A 27,344-nucleotide genomic window follows, 5' to 3' on the forward strand; every position below is an offset into this window, starting at 1 on the left:
TCTTGGTGTGTGAATTGTGAGATGCGTGATTAAAACAGGCTGACGCTGTAAATTAAGTAACCTTCTTTGGTTTTTTAGGTAAGACAATGGTTTTAACTTTGAAGGTTTTCAATTCCTTGGAAATTTGTCTTAATAAAACTTACCCATATAAGTTGTGCATTTTGAAGCAACATAACAGGAAAAGATTTCAGTACATAATAAGGTCTACAAAGTAACAAGATTTTCATTTTTTTTAAAAAATAAAACAAATGTACATGGAACCATACGACCCTAATTACCAAAACCAAGAGATGAAAATGCAAGATATGAGCTCCCGTAAGCGATCAAATAATGAGGCATTTGATGTGGTGTTTTCAATACATGGATCAGCGCATAATCGGTCTGTGCCGGGAATTTCAATCTCATTCTGACAGAGCACCTGCTTGATATCTTGAGAGATCACGTTTCGGGGACCCATCATCCTAATTATTATATACCGTCCACGCATTAATGTTAATACGCCCATTGATGAATGGTTTTGCAGCTTGAGTAAGACGGTGGCAATTGGCAAATCCTACACGTTTTTTTTTACTCTATTATCATTTATCACTAGGACGAACACCGACATCAGACTGGCCTCTTGTCCTATAAAGGAAAACAGTACACTGGAGTATCTCTAACCAATACAACGAAAAGGTTTGATAAAAAATAATGTCATGTCAGTTGTATCTGTATGACCAAATTCACACCTTTCACCTGCTGATGCAGTAAGCTGTAGAAGTGTGATTGATCAATCGACACTAAAAATTATATCTATACAAGCCTCACGATGAAGCCACCAACTAGGTTAAAGCCAACTCAATTAAGTTATGCCTAATATATGATCATTTCCTCAACATCGATTTTGTAGCAGGTCTACAATCTTTTCTGCTGAAAAAAATACAGTAGAAATCCTCGGAAAATTGCATCTACATCACAATAATTAGCAAAATATAAAGCAATCATGTACATTAGCATAAGAGCTTTGAAATTTTGTTTCACTTCTCAATGCCCTGTTGCAGATACTGAATCAAGTCATAGCCAGCAGTAGTCCACTTGTTGTAAGCGTCTGTGCACACATTCCTCATGAAAATTGCAGCCTCACGATCACTCATCTCAGGATGAAACCTCTTGCGAAGATTTCCAATAGGATCACCCCTGCTAAAGCAAGGTAACCCGCTGTCTAGCATTAACAACACAGTGTTGATGATCCCATCCATATAACGGCGAGCAGCTAGATAACCCTTGATGCACAAGCTATTAATGACACAAAGTAATGCAGTCAACTTTCAGCTAAAAGTTCATTCACAAGCGCGCGCACACACAAATAAAATTAAGAATAAAAGAATAAAGCTTCAAAAAGAAATACTTGTACTACCTAACGAATTGATTCCAAGTATCACTCTTCATCACCCCGGATGGATCCAGTAATTGAGTCATTTCATGGCTCAGCTTGAAGTGTGCACTCTCAAAACGCATGTTTCTACCAGGTGATGTCTCCAAAATGAAACCAAAATCAATATGGACCAGCCTCCCGATGCTACAATGACATTATAACATGGTTAAAGATATGTTTCGGTATCTTCATAACAAATACCAGAAAACTATATAATTTTTAAGATATATCTATTGATGGACAACGAAGTAAAGCAATTATAAATAACAGCGACAGTCATCAGAATTCACAAATCTAACTTGATAAATTGCGTGGGTGAGAGAGAGAGAGAGAGATGATGCCTCATACTTATCAAAAAGAAGATTTCCATTGTGCCTATCCTTTGGTTGGAGTAATAAGCTTGCAACTGCATAACCAGCGCTGCTAATGATAAAATTCTCTCGTGCAGCTTCAAAACTAGTAGAACCAACAGGTCCAAAGTCCTGTTGGAAAATCTCATACAAACCACCATCAGTTGTTTCGCCCATTTGACTTCTACTCCGTGTATTAGGCACAACCTGCAAGATAAGAAAGCTAGTTAGGAGAAGAAGCCTGCGCATTGTATACAGAAAGCCTTTTCAAGTTAGAGCCCTTCATACATTTGAATTTCAAATGTCAAGTGTAAAGGGATTTATCGAGAAAATTAAGCTATAAAGACTTCATTTCCTACCTAATAAAAAAATTTTGCATTGCTTTGGGAAAAAAAATTAATTAATATCTTATCCAAGTTATATGGTAAAACTATGATGTATATTTGTTTGGACAGGCTTAATGACACCCAAAAGCCCAGGTAAATCGTACAAGTTGGCAGCCAGGCTGTATCTAATCAGAAATAATGTCTTTTAGAAATTTGGAACAATCAACAAAGTGGGCCCTGATCTGTATCAAAGCACATCATACAAAATCTTGTAAAATCCAAAATATTCCTCAGACTAGAGCACAGAAATCCCAAACAGAAACTGACAAGATATTCCAATGTCCATAACTTATCAAGTAATTATTAATGAGAAATGTTAAAGTGGTACAATTACTAAAACAAAAGTGTTGGTGGGTGTGTGGGGGGTGGGGGGGTGTTGGCAAGGCAGATACTTAAGCATACTTTTCTATTAAACAAACTCACCTCAATTATACCTTTCTCTGGACCAGTTGGGAGAACACCATATGGAAACAGATAGAGATTAAGTCCGACTGCTTCAAATATGTCTCTAAGAAGGGAAATCACTTGAAGAGCAAGAACATCTTGTCGACAATCATCTCCAACCTTGAATAAAGAAAATGTAGTTAAGACAAAGATCAAAAAACAGGAATATCTATGAAGCTTGCAATATGATAAAAATTAATATTAAGTCAACAATATAATAAAAGATCAGGTAGATGAAACGAAGAAGCATGTCTTTTGACTTTTGGTTTCTACTTGAAAACACTTATATGCCATAAATACTGAATAAAATAGATATCACAGAATTCACAGTTAACGGACATGTGTGGCTTGGTGATCTTTCATTTGCAGGTTCTCATATAAGACATGAATGTTACATAAGACAAAAAACTAATTTTGCTCTAACCCACAATGATATATAGACAATGACATATACACACCTTGAAAATGCAAGCTTGGGGCATCACATTGCTTTGATCACCATCCCGGTCCACCACATTAAATGTGATCATAATAGGAACTTTGGCTGCTGACTGTAAAGGTATTCCACTATCCACCCGGATGCCCCTTACAAGCTTGTTAGGGGCAGTTGGTAGATAAAGGTCTTCTCCCGCCATTTCAATTTTTTCCAACTCCCTGTTATAGCAAGCAGGTCAACACCAATTAAAGCTTGCATTGAGCTACCACTTGACCTAAAAGCTTAACCTTGAAATAAAGGGCCCAAACAATAGTATTTAAGCTTGCTGTATCATTCCCCCTCATATGCAAGGCTCATTGGGCCATGTCGTATGAATCCAACAGACCAACACAGGCAGCCCATTCCACTCTGGGGGAATTCAATTTGTGTTCAGGGGGTTTTGAACACAGCATTAAGGTCAAATATGCTCTGAGACAATGCTGAGAAGAAACCACTTGACCTAAAAGCTTAAGCTTGAAGGTAAGGGCCCTAACAATAGCATTTAATATTGCTTTAACAGCTTGAACAAGCAATAAGTATACCTCCGGATACCAGCTCGACGTTCTTCCTTGGGAAGCGGATACAGTGCACCAGAAATATTAGTAACTTTGTCAAAGAAGTCAAACTCTCTTTGAAACAAATCAAGGGCCTTGGGATTGAAACCATCAATAATACGCTGCCGAACCATGGGCAACAATGTTTGAAACGAACCATTCTGAAAAAACAGCAAGTAGGAAGAGATATTGAGCATGAATGACATATTACAGAAAGGCTTTGAAAATCCAATAGAAATATTAAGAACGTTTCCACAAGTTTTGCAAGTTATAGATGCAATAGGTGTGGTACAAAACACCACACCTATTTATCAATATCATATATAAACATAGATATGTGTGTGAAAATATTTTTTATTCAGCACTGTGCCCATATTAGTCATATGCATCAAAACATTTTTAACAGTAAAATTTATCAATAATTTACAAACTCCTCTTAGAACTCACAGTATTCTAAACAACAAAATTTACAACACACCTAACCTCTTACCCTCACAAATGATAATTTCTTCAACACAGCTAACAGGATTATTCTAAAATTCATAGCATTACCAAACTGGCCCTTACTGAATTTTGAATTTATAGTTAGATCATGTGACTCATCAAAATAAGATGTGGAGAATTTAGCTCCCATCTAAAATTATAAGGGATTATATCTTTCAAATTTTTAGAGATTTTAGCCATATATTTCTAAATATTTTCAATTTTCTTGGGAAAATCTGTACAAAAAATGATATAACGAACATATTTCTCACAACAAAAGAAAACAAATCCATACACAACTTAATGAAGGATTTGAAAACTATAACATAGATTAAGATATTTCAATAAGTGGTTTCCATGGCGTCATAATAGATGTTCTCATTGTTCATACGCCAAGGAGTTCTTTTGATCATTCATAAGTCACTTCAATCGAGACTTATGCAAAGGTTCATATCATTCACGGACCAATGGATTCTTGCTTGATATAAAGAGAAGATGAATGTACCTTCACAGAGTTAGCATCTTTCTCTTTCCCAGATTCTGGTACAAATGTCTCACCCTGCCATCCACAAACTCGTGTGTTACATATTCTAATAGAGAAACAGAAAATATAATTTACATGAAAAGCACATTCCATCAAAATTAACCAAAAGCATAATAACTGCAGGCCTTCTAGTCCTATTAATAAATAAATATTCCCACACCTGTAGATGCCATATCAGTATATGCGCAAATATATCACTTCTTTGAGTTGCTCTAAGCAAATACCCTTCTACCAATCTCTGAAAGTTATGAAGTGGAAAATAGATAGATCAATAAATCATAATATATGCTAATAGATAAAGACAGTAGTCATACATATTATTTGGTCTAATTTTAGAATGTCTGACAAGCCAACCGCAACCATACCCACTAAATCATAGTATATGCTCATAGATAATGACAGTAATCTCGTCTCCAAAATGTTATATAGCAAATCCAAGAATTTGCAACTCTTATGCTGTTGCTATAAAAAATTACAATAGAAAAGTTGAGAAAATATCGAAGACCTTACCAATTAAATACCCAACTTACTCTAATCTATATCTTCAAAATGTTATTAGAGAGAATTTAAGGATTTACAACTCTCATGTTGTTAGAAAATGTTATTATAGATGAGTTGAGAGAAGATAGAAGAGTTTGGAATTTGGAAGTTTTAGGGAGTGTAGTCTAGCCCGTCCCTTATTGGGTATCAAAGTTTCCTATTTGCTTATCCGAACCATTTAAATGATTTTGAGGGCGAGTCTTTTGTTGGGACTTGAATGAAGAAGAGATGAACACTAGAGAAATAATTCAAAAACCCTCTTTTATGTGTACAACTCATTCATAGAGTGTGATTGGTTAGAAAAGTATAGAAACTTCCAATCACCTCTTTCTTCTAGTGAATGGTTTCAAGATTGTGGAAGAGATAAGTAAAGAGTACTGTTGTGACTCCCTACTACGAAAATCATTGGCATTTGGAAGGGAGAAAAATTAAATCTTCCCGAATGTGCAGTTTATGCCCTAATATGGTGGTATGAAATGAAATAAACAAATGGATTTTCAAGTTACAAAAAGAGAGGAATTCTGAAAAATTAACATCTTGCTCCAGATAGGACTTCAGAGTTCCAAGGAGTATTAAGATTGATTGTTTATCTTCATTTATCCCAATTGAGAGGGGGTTTTGGGTTCTAGCTATTTGGGTTGTTCAGCTTTAACAGTGGTGGATGGGTATTTTTGCTGACCATCCCAGCATTTCTTTTGACTTTCTTTATATAGCTTTAGCTTCCCCAATATAGGGTAATTTTTGTCATTTGATGGCCATCTGGTCCACACCCTACATAATAACTGAATCTTTCATTATTACTCCAAATTTCAGTGCTTCCAATCATCAAAAATAAATAAATAAATAATGATTTACACTGGAATGAGCATTATCAGTCCTTTAGATAAAAACTTATGAATGTAATTCAATGTCACAGAAGTGGAATCATGCCATTAAATAAAGATAGATCAAGCTCAGATTGATCCAAGTTGCTTAACCTCTTGGCACAATCCAAGGGAAAATTAACAGTGGATCAGGAAATTTCAAAAGCCCAGATAATGCAGTAAGGTCTCAATCAATTTTCCAGACTCAACACCCCTGTGATAATGCACAAAATATAGATAGTAACACACACATAGATCAACATTTTCATTACATTACTCACCTCATCATCGTATCGAAGAGCCTGAACTAGCTGTGGCATGAAGAAAGTAACTCGTTCAGGAGGATAAGACTCCAAGACCCTAAGTATATAGGCCATGACACGCGGATGACCCTTATATGCTGGAGTAAGGAACTCAAGGGCTTGTGTGATTGAACAAGCTGCCCAGTGTGGCAATTGTTGCAGAAGAGCTGAATCTTCATCAACAGCCTTAGGAGTGACAAAATACGGCAATGCTTCAGGTATACAGCGGATGTCCAATATATGCAACTGCAAGAACCACCAGGGAAGATCAAGAGAAATCATAAAATAAACAAGATTAAACATCAAATATAAGCAATGAACTTTTGGGATATGTCTTTTCCATTTCACACAATTAGAAAATGATGTCTCAAACTAGGAATCATATTGAGAAGCTGAATTCATCTTATGGTAATTTAAGGCATGGGTTTCTTTATCACTTCCAAGTTCTGAACAAAATAGGTATCCTAGAAATGGATGTTCAACATTTAGCATCAGATAGATAAACATTACTGCAAATCCTTATTTTACAACACCCATGTATTGTTTTGCATAAAAGCATACTGCTACCGCCATCTCCCCACTCCAACCTACCCACCCCAAACTCAAACCACCACAGACAAACAAACACACCGGGTGCATGCGTATCAAATGGGAGAAAAAAAATACTATGCCAATGATGCCCCATGCAATGAATCATTCGCTCACTGTTCAAAAATAGAATTGTACCCTGAAAAATGAAGAAACAGGATGAGGAAAGAAAATGTTGTGAATCATCCAATATTTCAGAACAGAATAAACCCAGAAAAGAATCTTGGTCATAATAGACGCTCAACTAAATTTAACTTCATATTCAAATCCCTCTTGACAATCCTTCAAACACAAAAACTCAGGGTGAATCAATACATGAAACTCTAAATAATTCCACTCTAGCATGGCTCAAAGGTTCCCACAATAATTTTTCAAAGTATGTTTCTCAAGTTTATTCACACCTTTCTTTCTAAAATCATCGTGCAAATAATAACCACGATGAGCAAATTTAAACTTAGGTAATATCATCTAGTGACTAAATAATTCCTAGTCAACATAACAAACTTGCCTGAACCAGCTGAGTTACTTCAGCCTTCAAAGAAGCATTTGCTGGGAATCTTGATGCCAAGGATAGAGCAATCCTAGGATCCACTTGAAAGGCGGTCCGAGCATATTCAACAAGCTTCTCTGAGCTAATTCTTGGCCGCGAAGATACACTTTCCCTGGAGATGAACGGGAATATGAAAACCATACAATTAACATCCACACATGGGATTCTGGTAAAGCATACAGAGACAAAAATAGATAAATAAAAAAAGACCTAAATATTCATCATGCTTAATAAATTCAGAGAATGATGAAAGACTACTTTGAGATAATGGGATGTGCCCAAACGTCAAGCCTATCAGCCTCATGCTGACATAGCATCAGAAGAAGCTGCTTCCGTTTCTCTCTTCCCACGTCATAATTTTCAATCTGGCCCCAGATAGGATGAAACTGATCATTCTGCAAAATATCTAAGAAAATTTAGTAACAAGTGTGGTATCCAACTCAGAGTTACCATGACAACAGAATTTACATAAAGAATAATATTACAACAAACGGACAGATGTTTACTTAAGTTCAAAAAATCATGAAACAACTGGCTACTGTGGACTCCATGTATTGCAATTATAAACATCTTACCACGTCAACCAAAGCACTACCATTCTCATGTCCCCGCCCTTTTGCATCATGTTGAAAAGCATCCGCTCGCTCATTCAAAAGATAGTGAAGAAATAAAGAAAGGGACTGAGCCTCGCTCTGGGCAAAGTTCACACAATTAATGTCATACCACTCAGGCTCATAAGCAAACCAGCCCAGTGAGGCCCTGTAAAATGCATCAAAGTAAATAACAATTCCTATAAACAAAACTATACTAATATCATTTAATTTGAGTAGAAACAACAAAAGTGCATTTTCTTGCATACATTGTATTTAAGGACTCTTAGTTGTGGCAAACAAACGTAAGCCTTGAATGCTACATGCACAGGGAAAGCAAACAAAATACTTAGAAATTTTGTATATACCCCTAATTACAGTGTATTTTGTGGCATGTTCGTATCCAGTTATCTAAAATTGAGCAAATGCACATAAATCATGCAATCAAGTCATGCTAGGCCCAAAGACTCGTGAGAAAGAGATTGAAATAATTATTAGAAATTTTTTACATGGTTAAAAGTTTCAGCAGATTTAAAGCATAGACCAAGCAGCACAATTTGGCAAACCTACTTGAAAAACCCATTCAAGACATTTTCGAGTTCCATAACAGGAACATTAAATTGAACAATAGATAAGCTATGTGTTGTTACTTGAAAGGATAAGGTAGAGAAATGCATGGTTACATATATGATGATCCCATTTGATAAAGAAAAAAACATAAAGAGTTTAAAACACCAAAACAAAAAACAAAAAGTTGAGCATTCCTAAAACATGCAGGGATGGTATCATAATGAGAGCTAGAGATGACAACTTTTCCTGCTGGGATGGGTTCCCGTAGGATCTCATCCCGTTTGGGACAAGATTAGGACATATTTTTGTCCCAAAAAAAAATAAATAAAGGGACGGAAATGGGACATTTTTTATCCCACTAGCATAAATGGGACAGGACTGGGATTGGCAAATCCCGTCCCGTCCCATCCCATTGCCAACCCTGTTGGTTTGGTTTATTATTATATTATTGAATTATTGGATATTTTAACATAGCTGAAGTTGATTACTATCCAAATCTATAGTTTTTGAAGCGTAAGTCTTAATATTAATGCATGTGCAATGGAAGCACATAGGCGATTAAAAAATGTTAGCATCAAATTATTTTTGAACATGCATATAGTCAAAATAAAACTATTATTTGATTATTCTACTTTGTATTTATTGAAGATTTTTGCTATATTGAATTACGATGACCTTAAAAGAAAAAAAAATCAGAATTTATTTATTTACATTTGGGACTGTTCAGGATAATGGGATGGGATGGGACTAGGACATATTTTTTGTCCCAAAAAAAAATAAAGGAACGGAAATGAGATTTTTTTATCCCATTTGCATATACAGGACGGGACTGGGATTGGCAAATCCCGTCACATCTCGTCTCATTGCCAACCCTAATGAGAGCCAATCAAGCATCACAAAAAATGCAAAAGTAAAAAGATAGAAAGTTAAAGTAAAAAGGAAATTGCGGCAACCTGTAAATGCGATCTTCCAGAAGTTGAAGTCCTGATTTGAAATTCTGCAAATATCCCTGGGACTGGCATGAGCAGAACTTCAGGCCAAGAAGCATGAGAGTGAAGAAAGTGCCAGCGGCTGCAGGATGGCGTGAAAATTTCCATGGGAAATTTGTGGTTCCTTGTAACATCCGACCAAGGAGCAAGAGTTGCTCAACACTATTGTGTCGAACTACCTGTGAAGCCAAACCAGATAGAGAAACAGGGATCATAAGAGTATGATAGAATAAAGAATTACCAGGTACACTATGAAGAGTATGTTTGCTAGAAAGAAAGGAACACTGCAAGAAATATAGCACAAGTGATTTTCTTGAAAATATAGACATGATACAAGAGAACATTTGAAACAGACTACCGGTGACTTAAACACTGTTTTAGGGATAGTATATACAGCAGCTCCATAGCCAGAGGGAAAAACCTAAGTGCAGAATACTTATTAATGATATCATATATTAAGATTGAACAAGGTGTGACCGATTAATGTAGTTATCATGTACTGATCAATATATGAACACATACGAAAAAGGGTTTGAGAATCATTTAGCTTTCCACTGAGATTCTGGGCTCATATACATTTAAAAGCCTAGGACAACCAAAAACACAACAAGGATGTGTTCACAAACCTTCAACTACATATGACATCCCAAAAAAAGGGGCAAGGGCGGGGAAGAGGTGGCGAAGAGGATGAAACAATGGACATGAAATTCAGTGAGAGAGTGAGCGGACAACCAAAAACAAAACATAAACCTTCCACTGATAGAAGTATGAGCTACTGCCTACCATATATAGATGACATCCCCAAAAAAACAAAAAAAAATAATAACGAACATGAAATAGAAAGAGAGCAAGAGAGAAAGTAATATTTAGTTCAATGATTCCTAACCTCAAAGCGATCAATAAAAAACCCAAGCCATAGTCTATGGGCAATTATTTGTTGAACAGGATCAATTTCAGGCTGTGGTTCTGGTTCCCCAGGTGCAAGATGTGGCCGCAATTTTGCAGCAGGTCCAGAGTATCTCACATCAGTTGCAAAGAGACCTCGTTTTGTATCAATTGTCCATAACCATGCATCAACAAGCTCAGCGAGGACAAGGGACCCCAGTTGGGGTGCAGCTGACACTAACCATGTCCAAATGAAAACGCCAGTTTCCATTGCATCAGGGGTGGAAATATAAGCTGGACACCAACACAGCAGCCGTAGAAGCTGTGAGAAGCCCTCTACATTTGATTTTGAATTGGAATCCTGGCACAGAAAAGAAAAAAAAAATACATGTACACGCACATATATCAGAATAAAGCATTGCCTGAGTGAATAGTTTTCAATACCAAGAATATGGAGAAATGAAGATGAAAAATATATTGTTACCAGATTAGAAAGAAGCAAGGCTGTTGCCTGAGAACAAGTTTCACGAAACTGTCCCTTATCCACTTCCCCACCCTTTTCTGCAACATTAACAAATTGCTGAAGAAGGTGAACAAATTTGGAAAGCAACATCTCATTGAATGAATCATCCTCTGTCTGTGGCTGTTGGGAAAATGCTCCAGATATCAGCCTCTGAAAGCCACCGCCAAACCCAAAACTACCTGTTGGCATGGTACCAGATTGAAATCCGCCAATGCTGTTATACAACCTTCTCATGCCAGCAATTTCTCCAGCATGGTTGCACTTAACTGTTGCACTGACAATACCAGTGCTGAGCACCTCCAAGGCCTCTGCTGGTTTTAAGGTTGCTCCAGAAGCTGCAGCTGCCGCAGCTGTGACTGCAGGAATGTTTGCTGTTCGTATACCAGGCCAGCAATCATTTTTACACGTACCAATTCGTATTTCAGATAAAAGAGAAACCATATCAGTCGTAGGCTGCGCTCTCTGCCAATTATTTGCTTTACAAAGCTTATCCTGAAGTATAAATTTGGAACCATAAAAATCGAGATAGAAATACATAAACTAAACCAAAGAACAAATACAGCATCACCAATGATGATAAATTTTGGGACCATGAAAAGGGGAATAATGATGATACAGAAGATGTATAAAGTTAGCTGACCAAAGATCATTCAAAGAATTCCGTGTAAATATTCCCGCATAGTATAAAGTCAGATAATCAAAGATCATTCAAAGAGTTCCAAGAAAATACTTCCACATGGTCTAATAATAGCCAACTGAGCATGCAAAAGAAGAGTAAGATTTCACATAATGAACAAACGCATAGTCAAAAGCTTTCCATTACAGCAAGAAAATAAACTAAATTCCAGAAGACTTTGGTGTAAAAACATTAACCACCAATATTAGCTTGTAGCATATATACCATAATTCATAGCATATAAGGACCAACCAGCCTAAGGGCTGCAGGGCTGAAAGTGAAATTATTTCCTCAATTTTCCACAGAAATTAGCTTGCATGCAGAGAAAGAAAAAGGGGGGGGGGGGGGGGGGGAGGGGAACTCTTTTTGGAATACTTTTGCATTACCAAACTGTTTGTCCCCCAAATGCAGGACAAAGCAGAAGATTATAGTGTAGAAACAAGATCCACCATGAAGTGTAAGCAAATCCATTCCACATGACTAACTCTACAAATGTAAGAGAAATTGAGATGATGTATAGGACTGCATATGACTAACCTATTCACATATTGAGAGGGGAGAAAAAGAGAAAGAGTGGTGGTGGGGCAAACTCAACTTAAACTGGTTTCCTTGCTTTTAAAATAATAATAATAAGCACAGTCATCACCTGAAGCAGGCCCTGGGTAGTGCACGGAGCATATGAAAGCGATGTGAGAACCCATTCTCGAACAAGTCGCTGGTACAAAGAACGAACAGTTGCAACCCATGCAGGATCATTGATAACGGCAGAAGAAGCATCACTATCAAATGAAAATAATAGCGAATCTAAACAAGATGAATGCCACAAAACCTGCATTATAGAGTTCCACGTGTTTCAAAATGCACCAGAGAAATTGGGCATAAATGGAAACTTATCATGAACATAACTTTACCTGAGGAAACTTATCTCTAAGCTGAGTTAACAAGTTAACGGCAGTATCACGGAGGTGTTCCTCCCTCTGTGACATACTTTTTATGAGGAAACAAGCATGAGCAAAAAGAGTAGATTCTTTGATCTCAGCTTCATTGCCTGTTTCTGCTGTCCGTTCTTCCTGTACCCAGATCAAAATGTCAATGATGCCCAAAAGCAAGAGAAAGAGAACAGCAACAAACATCATATTTGATGGAACAGAAAGAAAGCATTTCTAATGCCTATATTTCAGCAAATGAGGGCATAAGTCATGCAAACAAGAAACTATTAATTAAATATCACATCCTAGAAATCATCAAAAGTCAACACTATAACACTCATTCTAATTTTCATTCATTTTTGTAGTCACCAAAAGAGCAATATTACCGCAAAAGTCAATAGCTCTATCTGGCAAACTTAAATGCAAGAAAAGCACCAAAAGCGCACCACCAGAAGTGCAAGCCTCAAGGCATAATGCACAGTACTTACATTTTAACTATAAATTTTACAAGTACGTATAAACAAATCAATATTAAGGAAAGTTAATAAGAATCTAAAATTTTGTTTGGACATTAAGAATCATACTAAAATCTAGAAAAGAAATTATCAATTTATCACCACCAAATTGATCAAAATTGTACGTAGATTTATGATATTTAAAATATAACACATAATCAAATACAAGCAATAATACACAAAGAATAACCCCCAAGGACCAAAGACCAATCTTAGTGTGACGAGAGTACTCAAACACTTGAACTGGTCTTTCACCATATTAAGAACATAATTTAAAAAAGACAACATTATATCTGACAAAAATCAACATATGTGCCTCATTAAAATTTCAAAAACTAGGCAGGCCTCAGAAAAGCTACTGCCGCCTCAGAGAATACGAGGCAGGGCTCAGAATTCACCACAAAGACACCGATCATATGTGGTGTGCAAATTTAAACTAACAATTAACCAATACGGGGAACTGAACCATATGGAAAATAAAGATTACATATAGCTCTAGAACAAATTGCAATCCAAGAATAAATGTTTTAACACACAATGTGGCTAACACTCATACATAAAGATAAAAAACCAAATCAGCTGCACTTAACTTTGACAACTCGGTCTAAGATCTATACCCTACCCCATCAAAGAATGAACCTTCCCTATATGAGAAAACAGAGGAAAGCAAAGGGCATTGCTCCAAAAGCTCCAGTTAAAAGATGAAAAAATACCAGCCATGATACTGCAGTTTCAAATGCCCTGAGCACAATTGCATTCAAACATTGGAAAACAGAAGGCATAAGGTTTGGAGTTTTCAAGTATTCAAAAACACAACTGAATGCACTTCTGGCGGCAGTCAAACTAGTGCCTCCATTAAGTATGCCACCATTGCTGCTGAAACGTATAATCTCTAAAAAAGCAACTGCAAGAAGATAGGTCGCCTTCACGCCTACAAACAAATAATAACCAATGTCTTTTTACGATTATAAGTGAAATATACAAAAAGCAACAATCTATATACCCAATGGAATATAATAGAATTTATAGAAATATAAAAAAAAAATCTTTGATATCAACAAAAGAATTGAAGGACCAGGTAAATCATGAACTTTTACGAATTAGTTAAACTAGACAGCATTCAGTGAACATAGAGGATAAGCATTTAATGCTCCAGAAATACTAAAAACCCCCATCAAACCTCATCACAAACATTGTCATTGGTCTGGTTTCTGTATACTTAAGCTTTTGACATTTATAGTTTCTCACTATGATATTAAAGTCAGGTTCGAGAGAGAAGTCTTTTGTTTGAGTCCAGATTTTATTAATGAAAATTACAGAACTAGACAGACCTGGGTTCAGATCCCTGTGTATGTCATGTGTGTGTTTCTCCTGTGTATTTAATAATAAGTATGCCAGTTAAATCCAGCTATGCAGGAGAGAGGTTGAATTGGACTTCAATACTATTGTTGGTACCTTCCTATAAGCTTAAAATTTTGAGATTAATAGTTTCTAAACAAACCTGAAATTGTGCTCATCGCTGCAACTTCAACTCGTCCTCCTAAAGCAGCAGAAAGTGCTGCTCTTTGGGTTCCCGCAGCTTTCTCATTCCCACTCCCTCGACGACTACCAGGATTGTGAAGAGCATTGAGTTCCAACTCATCTTCAAGCCATTTCACTGAGCTGACAACCTGGAAAAGACATTATTTATTTTCTTACAGCGAACAAGAGAATATTATAAAATAATAATTAAACAATCATGGAAACAAGTCATCATAAAATATCACATTACAATATAGTTATATTACTGCAATCACTATAGATATTAGCCCAATTCACAAACAAAAATCATATCCATTCAGGCTAACTTGACAAGTGCAACTAAGAGCACAACTCTCATAACAAGAAAGCCCAGTCAACTAAGTAATGCCAGGGTATTAGGCATCCATACCTACAGGACCACCAACGAACAAAGTAGTATTATCTAGGAATCCAAAGTAAGGCTTTACTCTTGAACATCAAAAAGCCTTTGCATATTCACACAAGCTAAGAATACTAATACGTGCCTGAAAGTGTTAAGGGCAACACTTTAAAAGCTTAAATTACAAGGCTCCCCTAATGGTTGAAAAAGCTAATAACAGAGGAAGTCCAGGAAGCAATGATGTAACTAAACAACAATAAGATATGATGAGGGCATTGCGATTTGGAAAGAATAGAAGCCTCTATCATGAAGTAAAGCCCTCTTTCTTTAACAGGATAATAGGTAACTTGTTCCTTCAAGATTTTAATCAGCTTTGCTTGTCTTGCATCCATAATTCCAAAAGAATGGCGACTTCAAGCGCATCCTAGCATTCACTTAGATCTCAAACTTGTGCACCACTGCTAAAATGCTGACTAATCTGCTATTCCTACACATCAGACCAGACTTCTCTCTACCAGATTTGTATCCTAAAATGCCCTGATAATCACCAGGCGACCCTTACTAAGTATTTTATGCAAACAGAAGTTAGACTGCCAACGTATTCCAATTTCCCACAAACACATTGAAAGGAATAATAAAAGCATAAAACATGAAGGAGGGCATTTATATGGATGGAAAATCAAAGACAGAGATGTCATATCCGATCTGAAACAGCAATCTGCCACAGCAAATTTTGGAACCAAACCGAACTTCCATTAAAGCAAATTATGCTTCTACTTACAAGGGGAGGAGTCCCTTGAGCAATATGCTGAACAGCAGACGACCACTGTGTATTCCACATATAAGGTCCAGTCACTGCTTGAAGAGGTATTGTACCCATGCTGCCAACACTGTTCAATGTACTGGAAACTGACTTTACTGGCGGTTGAGTTTTCTGTATGGGGGGTGCCAAGCCAAATAGAGCAATATAGAACCACAAATTGCGAAACAACTTCAAAAGTGATGGTTCCACATCTACGGTAGGATCAAAATCAGAGCATATTGCAGCAACAGCAGGAAGTAAAGGCCCCAGAAAATCAGCTCCACTCCTGCAGCAGTGAAGAGTATCAGATATGAAATCTCTAACAAATAAGACAATGAGGCCAAAAAAATGAGCACGAAGTAAGGCAAGGATTACCATATCCAGAAGAGTGCATGGATACATAAAAATAATTAAATAGGGATATCACAATCATTAAATACGATTTCCTACCAGCATTCAAATAGGCAATACTTACCTCCCACTTTTAGACTCAGCAGCCAGGCCTACATCGGAGCACAAAGATAGCAAACGGTGTCGGTAGTCAGAACGTAGTTTAGCATTTCTAAGACCACCAGCAATAAGAAGAAATCCTGCAGGAAGAGTCTAGCATGTAATTGAAGCAGTGAGCAACAATTAGATAGGATAAACTGTCAAGCAACTTACAGTATCAAATAAGTTCTATATCGCAGAAGCAAGCATACCTCAACACGTTCTGTAGTAGCTTCAGCTGCCATTGTTTTGCTTTCAGCAGATCCAACAATTGATAGTTTACTCAAATAACTTCTTGTCATCAGAACAACTGTTTCACGATAGGACTTCTCGAAACCTAAACTTGCCATGTGAGACACAGCATCTAGAAGCTGTAGTAAATTAAGGAGAGAAGAGTTGAGAAACCATGCCACTATATCACAAACAAGTAATAGCCATGACATTATGGTTTCAATGATCCACATAGAAAAATTTGAAACAAGGGTGCAGACTAAATAATCAGCAAATATATGGTCTCAGGATAAAGGTTCCATACTCTGAGCCGCAATAAACTAGGAGTTGAAGCATCACCCTCTTCCAAGCTCTCAATAAAAAGTGGCAATATCATGTCTACCACTTCAGACTTATTAACAGCAACAGTCAAATCAGCTAGCAAGCGTATAACATTAAGCTGCACGGCTGGAACTGCCTGTTTCTCTTTCTCAACCTGAAATTGGCTTGACGTATAAGCATAGACCAGTAGTTAGCTCTGCAATTCAAATTTTATCACTCGAAAAAATAATAATAATAATAATAAATGAAACAAGAAAAACAAATTATAGCAGTACAGGTTACAAACATAATGAATCTTTAGATAAGGAAATAAAAATGCATTAATGATGAAGATTTTAAAACAGCTTGTGGACCAGCTGTCCACTAAGAAAACAAAAAAATAAGACTATTTGGGCTATACAAAAGTATACCCATAAGGCTAACATCAGCTACAACTCCCTATCTCAAAACCCCATCCCGCTTTAGATGAATGAAGAAAAAAGATGAATCTTGAAACTCCTAAGAAACTGAAGCCCAAGGTGAAGCAAGACAACAAACTGTTACAAACATCATGAATTGACGAAAGAGAAACAAGTCTAATGAGAAAACTCATTGGCCTATGCACTGTTAAATTATTTTTTAAGTGGTCATCTCAAACCGAAGATTACAATCAGTACAATCCAGAAGTGCACAACATTCTCCAAGAGTAACTTAAGCAGAAGTAAAACTCAAAATCAAACATAGGCTTGAAGGCAAACTAAAGAGCAGAAAATAAAGTTTATTCCCAAACGAATAGTAATAAATGTCTATACATAAACACTTACATACATTATTATATGGTAACATAAATGCATGCATACATCTATATATACCACAAGAAAAATGAACAAATGACCTGCTCATCATAATCATTTCGTTCGCGAATACTTGTAGCCAATCCCATGATAAATGTGTCCACAGGCGCCCGGTCCTTGGTCCAGCCAGATTCAATTATTTCACAGCTCGTCTTCATGACAGTCTCAAACATGGCTCCCTTGCTGCTGCCCCAAGTGTCACCCTATCACAAATAAATTGTAGAAGAACATAAAAATGATAGAAGATAAAAAAACAATTTTATTTCTAAAGTGACCAGAATTAGCTTTGTCATGGTGCAAACTCATAATACAAACCAGTACCTGCGCACAGGCGGTTAGCACAAGAGGCTTCAGACGAATAAGCAAAACTCGCAGTGGCTGACCTCCCCTAATAACAGCAATCTGTGCTATCCCTGCAAGCAGGGAACTGAACAGCTCCTCACAAACTCTCAACTTTCTCCAAACAGAGAGCAAACAAGATTCGGCAGCATCAACTAATAATGCAAGAGTCTCCAACACCAATCGCTTTGAGGTTTTCCCTTCCATATCAAGAGATGAAAGACTCTTTATTTTCAACCTTGCCACAGATTGATAAACAGATAGCTTTGCATTTATTCTGGCTTTCAGGAGAGGTCCCTGTTCAGTCCAATCCCGCTTCCTTATCTGCATATATAACCAATTAACCTTACTAATTTTTTTTCTTTTATGAAATCAAAATAAAAACTTCTCCTACTCAATAACCAATAACAAACCTTTTTTTTTTTTTAATTTTCAAATACAGTATATGCTTTCGCTTTTCCCATACAGTTTCTCTTGCTTCCCCTTCTCTTAAAAAAGTTCAAAAGTTAATATGCACTAAGAACTATCTACATATATTTACATATAACAATCAAGCAAACATTGTCACACGGAATTTAACCCAAACTAATGTTTTCTTCAATAAGGTATTCCCGCACAACGCACTACTATTTCTCTACTTATCCAAGTATTAAATTGATTAAATGCAACAAGAATTATCTAATTCTATTAACAATAAATGAAATATTTTATAATATGAAATTTATCTATTGACATTGGTACCTTCAGAAAAGCAGACATGGACTGGAGCTGCCTCTTTGCCAAAAACCTAATCTGCTCCAAAAGCTTAGTGTCGATCTGTACTTTATCCAAAACATGTGTAATCAATTTAAACGCAATCTCTTGCTTCTCCAAGCTCTCCACAGACTCTTCCTCGAAAGAAGCCACCTGTTGCCTGAATTGTTGCCCATCGTTCATAGTGAATCCACCAAATATGCTTGCCCCACCATTCATTGACACACTTGAGCCCGACACGATGCTCGCCCCCTCATTTCCAGGACTGGACTCACTCCCGTTACTTTGACTGGGCTGAAGATGATTTGCACTCAATGGGGAGCTCTGAGACGACGAAGTTCCAGAGTTTATAGGTATATGTTCTCTCGGCGAAGCCGGAATTGGCAATGCCAGCTGTTCGAGGAGAACCGTTACCAATTTATTTGCATCGGAAGGCAAAATTGGCGGGAAATTCTTCGATGAAGCCAACAAAAAAGCTCTCGTGATTCCCGAATCTTCAGCTCCATAACAACAGACCGCCGAAATAATGACCTCGCCAGTGAGACCAGCGACTTCTGCAGCGAAATCGGGGCTTTCGTCACAGGATTTGGACACGTAACCTAAGAATTCCGTGAAGAAAGACGAAATCGAGTCGCTAGTGGAGAACGCCTGCGGCCAGAAGGAGCGGTTAAAAGACGACGGAATGGCGCGGATGAACTCGAGAATGACGGATTTGGGGCGGGAATCGGCCGAGTCGCCGCATTTTGAAAGGAACCGAGCGACGGCGAGTACGGCATTGAGATGAGAACGAGAAACTCTCGGGGATCCGGATAACAACAATTCGGGTTGCGGACATCGGTTGCAAATCCACGCGAGTTTCTCGGAGAATTGTTTTGGATTTTGCGCGATCAGATCACACAGCTCGAACAATGCCTCCATCAAACCAAAGACAAAATCAAATGCAGAAATTAATTCACGAAATTACGATTAAAAAATTAGGGCTCCTTGATAAAACTCGCCCATTTTTTTTAGTTTTCGAGAAAATTAAAAAAAAATCAAATATTGTGATGAGCTGTTTTCATTTCTCTACTTATATATTTCCGTTGAGGTTTAATAAAAGTCTCCACACACACTCTCTTTAGGTGCAAATGTGCAATTCTGGCGCCCCCCGGGCATTCCTTCAATCCGGCACCGTTGAGAGAAATTTACGTCTTCTCCGAAAAAATAAAAAATGGGGAAATTTAACGTACGGTCATAAAAATACGAGCTAGTTCACTCGGAGACAGTTAGCTGGTTTGGTTGCGTGGGGAGTCACGTGACAGTTAATTTTGAAATGTAGCACGATGTGAAATAGAAAGAATCTCAGCTGGGCTATGCTCTCACTCTGTACAGTGTAGTGACAAAATTGTAATTAATGAGATGGTGGGTGATTTTTATCATTATGGTGGCGTTGGAATATAATATAAAAATGGATCGTGCTGACACGTATGCGTTTTTTTTTTCTAATCATGAGCAAAAGCATCGTAACATTAAAAGTCCTTTTCTTTTTTTAAGCAGCAATCATGCTGCTCGTGCATCATGCATGGGTAACTTGGAGAGGAATTTGGTTCTATTTCCTGACTAAAATTTTGTCTGAATTTTTTCAAATAATATGAAATTAAACTTCATTGCACAACTTTATTGGGGTCCGAAAAATGCTTTGTGCACACGTCTTTTTTTCCCCCTGCCGGGTGATCATGAAAGGAGGATTGACGTGGATGGTCATGATTGGAGGATTGACGTGGCAAGCAGAGGTTGGTTGACTAGTGGAGGCCATTAGCTTCATGAACTTTTCTATTACTTGAACACACTTGTTAAAAAATTACTGGCTAAATGCTTTTGGGCCTACACACGGCATGATATGATTTGCTGAGACTATTTCTGTACGAAAGAGTTGAGGACAGTCATTCGTTGTCAATTGGAAGAGAGATACACACTTCACGTAGAAAGAGAAACTGTTTGTGAAAATAACTTAACCAACAGAATGACACGGGTCCTCAAAATTTGCCATTGCAGTCTCAAAGTTACGTGGTAATGCTAAAAAAATATATGGATTCACAGAGTAGCTCACATGTAAATTTATGAAAATTGACCTTGGTCAAGCCGTAGAACCTCTGCATATATCAAGTGGTTCAATTTTTTTTTTTTTTGGTTTTGTCAACGAAATATCTTGGGGAGGGCTCTAACTATGAGAGGCACCTTTAAGTTCGTACCACAACTTAGACTAGAAGTCCCCGCTCGAACCGAAAGGTATAGGTTCTCCCAACAAAGGCGACTTTCCTGCGACTCGAACTGGAGAGCAAACCCAATCAAGCCACTTAAGGGGACTCCATTGCCAGTAGAGCCAACACTTTATTGGTGGTTCAATTTTTCCCATCACACTAGATTTAATACACCATCATTGCAACTTCATTGAGCAATACTTGGACCCAGCTGCTTGATGAAATCGAAGCAGTCAAAGCATAGACTTTGCATGACTCTCATATTTCCTTTAGACCCTTTGCCGTTCAAAAATCTTCAAAACTACCTACAAATCAGCTAAATTTGAATTGATAATTCATCTATGCATACATAATTTAAAATTTGAATAGATAATTCATCGAGACATAATTTAAATATTGGATAAACAATATCAACGTAAACTGATATCAACGCAATTTTGACAACAGCGACTGTTAATCTAATCAAATGATAAACAAGAAGAAATTATCAAGATTCCATAATCATAGAACTACGAAAAGAAACCATTTAAAAACTAGATAAGAAGCCAATTGATTGATTAAAATGATAATTAGCGACCAAAGGGACCATTGGGATCAAGTTGCTTGCACAAACCAAGATAGGTAAGATAAAGCACACGATCTTTAGCCCCAGTACGATGATTCTTAGTATGCTTGCAGAAATACTTCAACTGATCGAGAGTACAGCAGCCCAGCAACTGACCCAAGAGCAAAAACAACCAATTGATCTGCTTCTTCTTATCAGGAATCACCGGCTTCGCGCTATTCTCCTGATCACAGAACTTGCACGTGGGCAGCACGGGATTCATCCACACACTGGGCGCCCTGTCGTGCATGCTACTCTTATTCTCAGCAATGAACCTCCCCACTTCGTAAAACTTGTCCCTCAAGTCATACCCCATCTCGTACTGGTTCTCACATTTCTTGCACTGCATCTCGCCGGTGATGGTCGTTATTTGCTTGGAAAGCAAGTAGTTCAAGTTGTGCACCGTGGCACGGTGAGTCGTGGCCCAGGGGTATAGGGCCGGGACCGTGTCGCCCTTCCCTTGGCCCGGGGCCTGCGTGGGGTTGCGTCGAGGACGTAATGGCCGAGAAGGCGGTGCTGCAGCGGCGGGGGCGGGGGAGGGGATCTCTTGGCGACAAACGGGGACCACGGAGGGGTCGGGCATGAAGGGAGGGATGTAAAGGGAGTGGGAGGGTGATATTTGGAGAGGGAGTTGTGGTGGGGATTGGGAAACGAGTCGGGTTTGCATCGAGCAAGGCTGTGATAACTGGAGAGGTAACGGGGATGGGGATGTTTCTTCGTCGGGGATGGCTCGACGGGGACGGGAAGCGGGGCGGACGGATAATGAGAGGGCAAGCAAGTCATTGTCTTCTTGATCGTAGTGGTCGAGGTTGATGTTTTGATTGTTATTATTATTATTATTGATTCTTTTTGAGCTATTGTTGGTGGTGGCGGTGGTGGTGCTTTTTCTTTTTCTAGTGATTTCTTGGTTGAAGTCTTCTTGCTGGTTGTTCATGGTGACAAAGAAATTAGGTTTGTTTGTTTTTTTTTATATATATTTTTTGATATTGGGTTGGGAGGAAAGGAGATGATGATGGAGAGAGTGATAGTTTAGGGGGGGGCATGCAAGATTTGGTGATGGAGATTTGAGAGAAAACAGAATGAAAGAATATGTGTGTGTGTGTGGGTAAAATACAAGGAATTGGGGTTGGATTAGAGTTCTTTAAATTTGAAAACGGCTATTCAAATTCTTGCAGGTTGTTTCTGTTGCACATTTTTTGTACTGTTGTGGCTTGCGACCGGTGCCCGTTCGGGATGGAATCGTGTGGGTGCATGCGTATGGAAACTTATTTGTACATGGTATGGGGATGAGTGATTGATTGCTAAATATTTAGTAGAGAAATTTAAGAATGCTTTTATGGCACACACATTCACCATTTATTGGATTAAACAAATTCTCTCAATGAATTGTATTATGTGAGAATTCTTTTTTTCCTTTTGAGATAATAAATCAACCATCCCACCTTAGATTAAACATGCATGTGTACGCGTTAAGAGATAATAAAGTTAACTACTACTTCATCAATGACGGTGAAATACAAATAATTAATTATTGATAACATATCATTTGAAATACAATGATAAGGATAACAATAAAAACGAATTTATCCATAGACATGAAGTTACTAATGGCATTGTTAATCATGGAATTAATACAATAAATTGATCTCGGGTTATGTGAGCATATTAATTAATGGAGTACACCACCGTTGCTTTTTTATCTTAATTCAGCGAATACGTCCAATGTCGTGTAAATGATATTAACGAGAAATTTATTAGGGTGATCATTAAAATATAACAATACTATTTTTCCTATTACGAAATTTATCAACCAATCAATCAAACATTAACACTCGCATATCCTGAACTCTTCACATATATCAACACGTATCTAATTAAATTTGTGTTTAAAGGCATCCATCTAAATTTAATTTCCATTGATTAAGAGAATAAGGTTTTCCTCATAACTTCTTGTCAAGCTTAATTAGAAAGTTAGTTAATGCTGCCTAAAATATATAAACTAATATGAATTATTTTGAAAATTATGACACCATCCACGCCAAGTCACCAATCGAGTGAATGTCACATAGCATAAGATCACAATTTTTAGAATTGATTGAAATTACTTTAAAAAAAAAAAAGAACAAGATACACTCTCATTTGAATAAAATCTTTAATTGTGTAATACCTTCCATAAAAATAGTTAAGAGTTTAAGTGTTAGTATATATCATAGCTTAGGAGATTTTATTCCAATTTTTTGAGTTCGATATCACATAATTTAGTCCAATCAATTTAGGTTTATGCAAACTACATCATGGAATTTGTAGTAGATCCAATGATTACTTTTGAGTGGACCTTTTAACACAACTCTAAAATTTTGATAACATTCTTTTTGAACTTATTTCCTAAAATACACTCTATTTTATAAAATACAAATTCACATATTAAAATTAATCATTTTCCCATAAAAATTTACCCTGAAAAGATGTTTCTTTTTAAATTACATTTAAATTCTGAAATATCAAATTTATGTATCTTCATAAATCTCCTCTCTTATGTTTTTTTTAAAAATATTTTTTCAAAAATTTAAAATATAAATTATTATGAAAATGGTGGTCATAAAAAAATTATTAAAAGAATAATTTAATTTAATTTTTATTTAAATAAAAAATAAATTCATTTATGTTAAGTTATTTAAGTGATTTCAATTAAAAAAAAATTACGACGATTTTTGAGGAAGTGAAAATTTACTCAAAAATAGAGCGCTCTCATCTCAAGGAGCCTCAGTAAATTCGTAGTAACCTCGTTCTCACAGGCCAATATTCAATTCAGGTTTTAAGTTAGCCCGGCCCAAAATCATATTCACAGGCGCGTGCATCGCTGAGAATCTCCCCTTTACGTCATGTTTTCATAAGCTTTCCTTCAGTTCCTCTGTATCTATTAACCTTCTACTGCTTTTATTATTATTATTATTATTATTATTTTAATTTTATTCTGCGCTAAGTTTCTTCCAGAATTTGCTTCGGCCTCAGTCTCAGCTTCCAAGGTAGCAGTTCTTCTTGTTTCACTAAAATAATGGACAGAAATTTTTAGTTTTAAGGTCTATTATCCTATTCAATTTTCGAGTTTTCTTTTCGATAGTTTCTTTTAGTTTAGGGTTTTAAATTCTCGTGTGCTGCAATTGTTAGCTCTTTGCAATCAAAACACATAAACCAATTATTGGCAGTTTTAATCGTAAATGAAGTGTTTAGACTCAAAATTTGACAATTTAGGTTTCGCAGGGAATTGAATTAAATTAAAAATATATATATTATTTTGTTTGTTGCGGGATAATTTCTTGATTTCCAAAACTACTTGTTAGAATGAGATTTGTTAGATCAAATTTCGGACTGTACGGACATTTTTATTGATATTCCATTATGTAGTTCTCGTTTACTCTCAATTCTTGAATTATTAAGCGGAAAGTTCATTATTGTCGTTACCTGCAGTTCAAGTGGGCGGTGATGGACAACATTGTGGATGCTTTAAGTAGTGCGTATAAGGAGTTTGTTGCCGCTGCAGCTAATGTGCTTGAAGCTAAGGAACTTTCAGTTGCCCAGAAAACAGCAGCTACTGATGCTGCTTTAGAGAACTTCAAGCAGAGGTGGGAGTTGTTCAGGGTGGCTTGTGATCAGGCCGAGGAGTTCGTGGAGTCTGTAAAACAAAGAATAGGATCTGAGTGCTTGGTTGATGAGGCTACCGGCTCTCTGGCTGGAAAGTCGGGTCAAGCTGCCACTACTGGTCTCCCTCCTATTAGTGCAGTTCGGTTGGAGCAGATGAGTAAAGCTGTTCGGTGGCTTGTCATTGAGTTGCAGCATGGTGGAACTGGTGGTAGTTCAGCGCATGCACATCCTTCTGTTCCTTTTGATGCGAGGTTCCCTGAAGATGCTGGTCAATAGGTATGTTTCATGGGAGTGGTTTTGTGCTATATTGTGTTTGAAAATAGATGTTATGCTTACTACCTCGTTGAAGGCCTTTGCCCTGAAGATAACAATTTACCAAGAGCACATGAATCTGAAAATAGCAAGATACTGTGAATGAAAGTATTTGTTAATATATGTTCTCTTGATAAAGCTAGGATTAAAGTGTAGAAAACTCTCTTCGATGAGCTCAAGATGAAATCTAGTTATTCATAATCTATATGGCAGTGTAATGTCTCCTTGCCGTCAAATAGAACATCGCTTTGAGATTGCTGTACATAATTCGTAAGTGCTGCATGTCTAGCAGGTTTGGCACTCTGTTATTATGATCTAGTTTGATATGCGGGAAAGTTCAGTGGTCATGGTTATAGATGGTCTCTTATATGTTCTCTTTGCTTTAGTTGAGGTGCTGCATATCATCCATTGATTTTGTTTATCTCAACTAACCAAGAGTTTTGAAGTCCATGACCCGCAAATATTTTGCATTCAAACTTTTAACTTGGTTGATTTTGTTTTCTTCATCCTCTTTCTGGTACTGATTCTGTCTCCTTCTCCACTTATCCAGTGGATTATCAGATGAATAACTGACCCATAATAATTTCAGTTGAATCCTTCATTACTTTATTCCTTTCAAATTTCCACATTGGCGGGACATCCTGTTACGATGATACAACACAGACTCAACTTCCAATTGAAAACACACACAGTGTCACCCACCATTGTCCATATCCTATTAGGTCAATTGGTTCTGTATCCATTGTGGTGGAAGCTGAAGATTGGATTTTCATTTCCATTTCTGTTTCTGTATTCAGGATTCTGGAGATGAAAGTTACTGAATCAAGAAGAGGCAACATGAGGATGTTGCGCATGCAGTCACGTCCATGCTTTCAAAAAGGGTTGATAATTCCTTCATGAAAGAGCTACGAAATGTGCAGAGGGCTTTGTGAAACAAATGAACTACCATTTTATACGGATGGAGATCTTCTTTGTAAAATACAGGATGTGAATAGCACTGTGATTGCAATTTTACTTTGTGCAAATTAGATTCTGATCGCCATTTTATTCTTATAAACAATCAACTATATAGCAGAGATTTCTATTCTAGGCATCAATTCCTGGTTGGAATGATATGCTGCTGCAATATGGGATTATTTCTATTTTGAACCCATAAAACTACCATCCACACAATTTTCTTAAACAATTTTTATAATCACAGATCGTTCAATATAAATACAGAATCATTAATGGAAGGAAAAATGGTCAAAATAGAAATAACGAACACAAAGGTTGGGCTACCATAAATTTTTTTTTTTTTTAATTTAAATTTCTGTCGTAGCAAAGACTCTCCATCCACTCAAGATTCAACAAGTCATTGCATCACAAGATCGTCTGCTTGACCTTGGAGATTTGTCGACCAAAGAGATCAAATCCTTTATGTATAAATCTTACGAATAGGTGTATAAACACACACTATCCGGTAAGAGATCTTTTAAATTATTAAAATGGCGAGATAAATTAAAACAAAATAAAACACATATTTTCATGTTACCTGTTTTGTCATATAAATGTGTTTTATTTGTCTTTTAGTTATGTCTTATTTTAATAATTTAAGGAACCAAACACACTATTTAATAAGGATCTTTTAAGTTATCAAAATGACGAGATAAACTAAAAGTAAACAAAACACTTACTCTTATGTAATGTGTTTTGTGATATAAATGTG

General features: G+C 36.9%; 3 protein-coding genes across 3 annotated transcripts; 1 reads left to right on the top strand and 2 right to left on the bottom strand.

Moving 5' to 3' along the window:
- Positions 1-822: 822 nt before the first annotated feature.
- LOC102615841 (phosphatidylinositol 4-kinase alpha 1) lies at positions 823-20,085 on the bottom strand. Its single transcript, XM_006487117.4, has 26 exons — positions 18,827-20,085; positions 18,068-18,409; positions 17,788-17,949; positions 16,897-17,067; positions 16,574-16,732; positions 16,348-16,475; positions 15,852-16,158; positions 14,672-14,840; positions 13,884-14,101; positions 12,638-12,796; positions 12,373-12,555; positions 11,012-11,542; positions 10,529-10,888; positions 9,607-9,821; positions 8,069-8,252; positions 7,752-7,888; positions 7,452-7,605; positions 6,335-6,601; positions 4,811-4,888; positions 4,612-4,665; positions 3,612-3,784; positions 3,053-3,248; positions 2,574-2,714; positions 1,763-1,971; positions 1,397-1,558; positions 823-1,275 (listed from the first exon to the last, which is right to left on the bottom strand). The coding sequence occupies exons 1-26, from the start codon at positions 19,754-19,756 to the stop codon at positions 1,017-1,019; spliced, it is 6,048 nt and encodes a 2,015-aa protein (XP_006487180.2). The 5' UTR covers positions 19,757-20,085; the 3' UTR covers positions 823-1,016.
- Positions 20,086-21,462: 1,377 nt separating this feature from the next.
- Positions 21,463-22,945, bottom strand: LOC102624245 (uncharacterized). Its single transcript, XM_015532914.3, has one exon. It carries the CDS (start codon positions 22,614-22,616, stop codon positions 21,648-21,650), a length of 969 nt encoding a protein of 322 aa, XP_015388400.2. The 5' UTR covers positions 22,617-22,945; the 3' UTR covers positions 21,463-21,647.
- Positions 22,946-24,538: 1,593 nt separating this feature from the next.
- LOC102615540 (mediator of RNA polymerase II transcription subunit 32) lies at positions 24,539-26,733 on the top strand. The gene is made up of 3 exons (XM_006487116.4): positions 24,539-24,708; positions 25,151-25,600; positions 26,434-26,733. Exon 2 carries the CDS (start codon positions 25,166-25,168, stop codon positions 25,598-25,600), a length of 435 nt encoding a protein of 144 aa, XP_006487179.2. The 5' UTR covers positions 24,539-24,708; positions 25,151-25,165; the 3' UTR covers positions 26,434-26,733.
- The last annotated feature ends 611 nt before the right edge of the window (positions 26,734-27,344 follow it).

Source organism: Citrus sinensis, chromosome 8, assembly GCF_022201045.2.
Source record: "Citrus sinensis cultivar Valencia sweet orange chromosome 8, DVS_A1.0, whole genome shotgun sequence".
Lineage (NCBI taxonomy): Eukaryota > Viridiplantae > Streptophyta > Magnoliopsida > Sapindales > Rutaceae > Citrus > Citrus sinensis.